Raw genomic sequence first — 7,029 nt, forward strand, 5'->3', positions numbered from 1 at the left:
TTGAGCTATAAAATATGCTTTAAATATCGTAGTTTTCGTTATCGTTTTTCGTAGCGCTTTTCAAAGTATTTGGATTTTTGAAAATTGTTAAAAGTTTCATGACATATAAATGTGTTGTTGTTTTAATTTTAATTATTTAAGTTTAGATAGTTAAGTATAAATTAATTATGGCGTGACAACTATTGTACGTATGTGTGTGTGATTGTAATTTAAAGATTAGAAGCTTGGAAAACGTTATATCACAGCACAGACAGATAATATAATTATATACTATATTATATATATGGTCACAATATTACCGAAAGATGTGTCCGTGTTGTATATAAATAATTTATTATACCATAATCATATATTTTCTAATTCTATGCTTTGGAATTACAAATTGTTTCTTGAATTCATTAAAAAAAATGTTTGTGTAATGAATCAATTGTGTTTTATTTTATTTAAACCTCAATAATGATATAGTTTAAATATATTTTGAGACAGAGGATTTTTTAGATTAAATTATTAGTGTAACATTTTTGTTACAAAAAGTTTGAGGTCCTAAATTATATATAAAACTTTTTTACTTTTATGTAAATAATATAAGCAATAGTCCTACTTTTCTACATTCCATAGTTATTAAGGAGCGAGCATAATACACAAGCGGTGGAGGAAACACTTAAGATTTTGTGAAATATGTATTTTCAGAAAACCGATCTTACTTACAAAATAAACTATTTTGTAGTTCATTAGATATGCTTTTAGTTAATATAGTTATTTTATATGTCACAGTTATCCAGCGGCAATAACATGAGGTCTATGGTCACAGCGGCCTTCTTGTAAGCTGTAGAAAAAAAATTGTCTTGTCTACGGTTTGCAAGACTAACAAACAACATCACTGTACTAACAGAGACGTATTAGGGAAGATTAGATATGTGGTGCCATGTAATTACATTAACGTTAATTACGTTAAATTTAACGCCAGAATAATTCCGCTCCGCCTCTGTTTATATTCATACCTTTCTCGAAGCGTGTATTATAATTTTTTAATTACTACAATAAACAATTTTGTGACAGTCATTCGTCTTTGTGTTACAAATGAATATTTATTTCATATTTTATATATTAATAATATTTTGCTTAATACTTTTAACGCCTTGTGTAGATTCAAAAGAATTTATAAATAAAGTTAAACATGTTTTTAAAAAGATCAATTCTGCTACGAAGGCTGAAATTCAATACATTGCAATAACACCAGGTATGGTTTTGTTAAATAATTTAATTTCATTGTTATATATTATCAATAATATGTACGACGAAAATATTATAAAAAGTTTACAAAAAAAAATATCTTTCCACAGGAACTAAGTGGTGCGGGCCCGGTAACATAGCAAATAAACCAAATGATCTAGGACCACAGAGGAAGGTCGACGAATGCTGCAGAGACCATGACCAATGTCCTGGAATTATCCCTCCCGGTGGGACGAAACATAACCTCACTAATAAGTCTATATTTGCACGGTAAATTTATATAAAAAAACATCTCACTGTCTTGTACCATTAACTTTTTTTTAAATTAAAGTAAAAAATCAGCGTCTTTGTTTTATGTAAGAAAAATATTTTTTTACCGACATTTTAAGGATTAACTATCTATTGGGTTGGCAACTAAGTAATTGCGGATTTCACTCATACATGGCTTAAGTTGAATTTTTAGGTTTGTAGACGTAGTACAAATGTAAAACACATTTTGTTATTTAATAGTTGGCAATTCAGCTGTCAATCAGTAAAAAAAGTTTTTTGATCGGTTGCGTAGTTTTCGCTTAGTCTTCATTGAAAAATGGAAAATCAACAGGAACGTTTAGTCATATTTTACTTTTTTATTTCCGCAAGGGGAAAAACGAATTGCAAGCTCATAAAAAGTTATATGCTGTTTATGGTGACGAAGCCTTAAAAGAACGGCAGTGTCAAAATTGACTTGCCTAATTTCGTTCTGGTGATTTTTCACCCAAAGATGATAAACGGGCTGATCGTCCAGTTGAAGTTGATGACGCCCTAATCAAAGCAATAATCGATTCGTATCGTCACAGTACAACACGTGGGATTGCAGAGAAGCATCATGTATCACATACATGCATTGAAAATCACTTAAAACAACTTGGCTATGTTCAAAAACTCGATACATGGGTTCCTCTACATTGAACAACTAATGACATTAAACAATGCAGTTGAAGAAAAGCGGCCCGTCTTGGCAAATCGAAAAAGTGTTGTATTCCATCGTGACAATGCAAGGCCACACACATCTTTGGTTACTCGGCAAAAATTATTGGAGCTTGGTTGGGATGTTTTGCCACATCCACCATATAGTGCTGACCTTGCACCATCGGATTACTTTTTGTTTCGATCTTTACAAAACTCCTGGAATGGTTAAAATTTCAATATAGATGATGAAGTCAAATCGTACCTGATTCAGTTTTTTGATAATAAAAACCAGAAGTTTTATGAACGTGGGATTATGATGCTGCCTGAAAGATGTCAAAAGGTCATTGATGAAAATGGGTAATACATTACAGAATAAAGTTATTTAGTTCCATGAAAAAATTGTCTTTGATTTTTTATAAAAAATCCGCAATCACTTAGTTGCCAACCTATTATTTTGCTAGTTGTACTATGTAGGTTTTAAATGTTCCAGATCGCCGTGTAAATGCGATCAGATGTTACACGAATGTCTTCGCTCTGTACACAATATCACTGCTATGGAAACTGGTGTATGGTTCTATGACGCTATCGGTATGAAATGTTACAAGAAGGACTATCCAGTTATACGCTGCAAGAAGAGAGGAGGGTATGTCTTTAAACTGTATTTAATATTGCATTGTTGCTGTTCCACGTCGTCGTCGCTGATCTATTGATAATGGAATTGTATATAAAAACTTTGGACAGCCAAAAAATACCAGAATATAATTTACTAGCTGTCGCCCGCGACTCCGTCCGCGCGCAGTTAAAAAAAAATGAAAAATAGATGCTGGCCGATTCTCAGACCTACTGAATATGCTCACAAAATTTCATGAGAATCGGTCAAGCCGTTTCGGAGGAGTATGGCAACGAAAACTGTGACACGAGAATTTTATATATTAGATAAAGTTTTTAAAAAAAACAATTCTTCAATTTCCTTACTATTTACATGATAATAAATTTGAAACGTAAATTATTTTGTAATATAATATTTACTTTATTACAGCTGGTTTAAAAGCAAATGTATTGAATATGTGTTCAACACAACTGCGGAACGACGTTATCAATGGTTCGATGTACCGAGTTATTACACAAATCCATAAATCACTTTATGATATATTTACTAATAATATATTAATACGTAACATATCTAATGTCAGTTTAAATGGTTAAAGAAAAACTAAGAGAATTAAAGAAGCGGCATTTGTATCATTTATTTACCCCAGCATACTTTCATTGGTACATTGTTAAAGATTTTTATCCATTAAAGATAGTGTTATTCGTATTTCTTAAGTATAAGAAATATAACATCTTGTATGCACACACAAATGGGTACTGGATTAATATACAATTATTATTTTTTTTAATTATAATTCAGTATAAATAACCATACATGTTACATGTCATAAAAGATATGGATACAGTTTTATAACAATGTATAAACAAGTAAACAACTTTAAATTGTGTTTAATGTAACACTAGAAATATAGTAATGATTAGAAAAAACTTTAACCGATGGTTTTATTCATAGGTACCAGAGCGCAATATGGTCACTACACACCCGCATAGTACATATATACAACCAATCCCCCAACACTCATGACAGATGGAGTACAGCTGACTAAATATTATATATTTATGTATTTTAGCCCCGGCCGTAAGTGTTATGTATCGAGCCTTAGATACTTAGATTACATAAGTCTATGCGACAGAGACAATACTCTAAAAACTATTTTGTAGAACATTGTCTCTTTCTAAAGCTTGATATGTAAAATTACGGCAGGTCACTTATATCGTATAATTAGTAAATCGCAAGCTAATTTTGTTATATATGTATATATAGGTGAAAAGATTTAAATTGCCAACGGTATATATCCGTCGATATGAAGCGATATAGAGGACTTAATTGATTATCCCTTGTACGAAGTGAGCATCTCGAAATAGCTTATAGTCCAAGCAACCTTATCGAATTATATTTACAAAAACGATTTTATTAATTAGGAAAATTATTTGGTACGAATCATACACGCATGAATGGTTTAGAATTTTAAAAATAAAACAATTGAAGTAGAAAAAAGAACATAACATTTGCTTCTCTATTTAGATTCGTTTTTTTTTACCTTTCAATTTATTATTGATGTATACTTTTTTCACATTTGATGCCGAGAGACAATCAGTGAGTAAATTTTTGTGGAACTGCAAATAATGTTATGTGGAATTCAACGCACTCAACTCGAATCTATGACGTAGCCCTAAGGCTTTGTATTAAAGAGTTATTAAGAGCATTTTAATCACACAAAATAATTTTGTATTGATTATTATATTTTCAAATCAAGATTATGTATTTTCAATGTCAACATAAAAGTACTTACAGTTTTAATATTGAATTAGTTTCGTTTAATTTCTAATATAGTTTCTCGGCATCAGAGGTTTCTTCAGAAATATTTGTGTTGGAACAATGTAAAATATTAAATTTAATTTATTTTACTTGTAAGATGTTATATTGCTATAATGTAATTAGTATTCTAATAAATTGCTTAAATTTTGGACCGATTTACAACTATGCAATCTACGCCATCTTTGTTGTCAATCAACTGTTAAAAACAATTAAACAACTTTTTAAATTTTTTCACTTCGTAACTAATTTGGGACTAAATAATTTTCGGACCAAACTAATTTCAATTTAATAATAATATATAACTTCAATAAATTTTATTAATTGCGTGTTCAAAACGCATTTTTAAAATATTTTTGTAAAAGAAAGTATACAATAAAGCGGAAAAATTCATGCAAGCAGTCTTTTTGCGGCTTTATTCGCCATTAGCGTTAAATATGTATTTAGTTTTTATGTACATAATAATAGGCATAAAGGTTACAAGAATAAGTTATGAAAAAATAACTCGAAATACAAAAAGTTTTTATCTTATTGTGTTGGATAATAGTAACGAAGTTGGATCGGTTTTCGAGCGGAAAAATTTACAAGTATCCATTTCCCCGGTCGAGCGTTGCCCGCCTTAACCGAACAATAATGCATTTTTTTTTCAACCTAGTCTGCAATTGAGGTCGGGACGCTTTCAACGAGAAAAATCACGCTTTTAAAATCATTCGCCCGTTTTAAAGAAACAACATTATGACTGTATTTCATGAAAAACTATTTCATTAACTATATTATGATTCAAATAGTCATAAAAGTTAAAATTTTGAAAATGGATTACATTTATTTCAACTGTTTAATTTTCAATTGTTTTTTTTTTGATTTAAAAAATTGTTTCGATTTTCATATTTATTCTTAAATTCTAATCTAGATTGTGTAAATGAAACTTATATAATGCGACAAATTTATCTGGGCCGGTAAGAGACGCGCTGGTATCGCGGGTACTTCGGCAAAATATATTTAAAATCAAGTCAAAGAAAAAAAATAGCACAAGACTGATACAGTACGACAAGGATCTATAAGTGACAGCGCTCATTCACACGGACGCTTTTTTAACACCGCTTTAAAACTCGGCGTTGTCGGCTCTCGAGCTATGAACGCTTTAAAATCACTCTTGTTCCGTTCGTCCAGCGCTCAAAATGGATCACTACGCGATAAAAAAGCGTCGCGTCTTAAAAGCGCTGCCGTATGAACAGATAAATGGAAATACATTTGGAAAGCGCCCATGTGAATGCCCATCGAAGGACTTCAATGAGTTACGCATAGTGATATGACATATTATATACTGGAGCTATCATGATTTAAGTTGACTTATGCCCACCTGGTCAGATAACTTTGTCGGTCTTTACGCTGTACAATCAGCATATTTTATATAGTTAATCATATTTTTTTATTATCTTTAAGAGCTTTATTGCATACATTGCCAGTCACACAATACAATAATTCACCAACCATTTTTTTTCCCTTCCATATTACGTCTATTGTTATAATTATTGCTAAAATTATTTTACTATATTAACTTGTGAGTTAAATATATTTAATACTTAAATGCAAAAAGCCCTTAAATATGTTATAAACAGTATTTTATTATAATGACAGTTGACAGCGGTTTAAAATGTTTACATAACGTTTAAAAGATGTCAAAACTCGAAATTTCTATTTGATACGATGATGTTGCTACATTTATAGGAATGACAAAGATGTTATCACGTCTACTATCACAGAATATTTTATTTCGAGTAACATTTGAGAACTGTGTAGAATGAATGCTAAACGAAAATATCATTTTATATTTAAAAAAAATACCTTCAATTAGTACATTTACCAAACAACAAACTTTAAATAGAGCCCTGATTTAAAATTTGCTGTTTGATACGAGCAATTATATTTCCAATTGTAAGATTCGGTTAAATGATTTAGTAAACAAAACACGCATTTGTATACAAAAAATACGCAAATACGTAGTTTTAAATATCTACAATACTTTGTTTTTTTGTTACAATACAATAATTTATTTTGTTTCGTGGCAGTATTACCTAAATATTTCATAATTTTAATAACATTCCTTTCGTCTATCTTTTAACATTTTCATTAATTATTAACAGTAATTTATATATCAGAGAAGAATCAGAAACATTCTTTGTACAATATTATAAACGTTCAATATAGTATTTATTTAAATATTGTTCAACGATGCTTCAACATGAGAACACTTTTTTCTTATTGGGATCTCGAAAAAAGAACATCTAGCAACAAACAACACAATATAAACTATTTCATACAACAACGGGACTTTCCAATACAACTCACACAATTTATACATAAATTAAACATTTAAAGGTAATGGAACGTTTAATATATTAAGTAATAGTAATTAATCT

General features: G+C 30.0%; 1 protein-coding gene across 1 annotated transcript; it reads left to right on the plus strand.

The window, feature by feature from the left end:
* Positions 1-2,494: 2,494 nt before the first annotated feature.
* On the plus strand, positions 2,495-3,317 carry LOC106714491 (phospholipase A2-like). Its single transcript, XM_045683363.1, has 3 exons — positions 2,495-2,538; positions 2,672-2,824; positions 3,221-3,317. The coding sequence occupies exons 1-3, from the start codon at positions 2,495-2,497 to the stop codon at positions 3,315-3,317; spliced, it is 294 nt and encodes a 97-aa protein (XP_045539319.1).
* The last annotated feature ends 3,712 nt before the right edge of the window (positions 3,318-7,029 follow it).

Source organism: Papilio machaon, chromosome 21 (genome assembly GCF_912999745.1).
Source record: "Papilio machaon chromosome 21, ilPapMach1.1, whole genome shotgun sequence".
In the NCBI taxonomy this organism is placed as follows: Eukaryota; Metazoa; Arthropoda; class Insecta; order Lepidoptera; family Papilionidae; genus Papilio; species Papilio machaon.

What these genes read in the sequence shown, in the direction of transcription:
- LOC106714491 (XM_045683363.1), top strand. Translation starts at nt 2,495, where the DNA reads ATGATGCTGCCTGAAAGATGTCAAAAGGTCATTGATGAAAATGG. An exon ending in AAGGTCATTGATGAAAATGG is followed by an intron (nt 2,539 to 2,671) that starts GTAATACATTAC and finishes TAAATGTTCCAG; the next exon opens with ATCGCCGTGTAAATGCGATC. An exon ending in CGCTGCAAGAAGAGAGGAGG is followed by an intron (nt 2,825 to 3,220) that starts GTATGTCTTTAA and finishes ACTTTATTACAG; the next exon opens with CTGGTTTAAAAGCAAATGTA.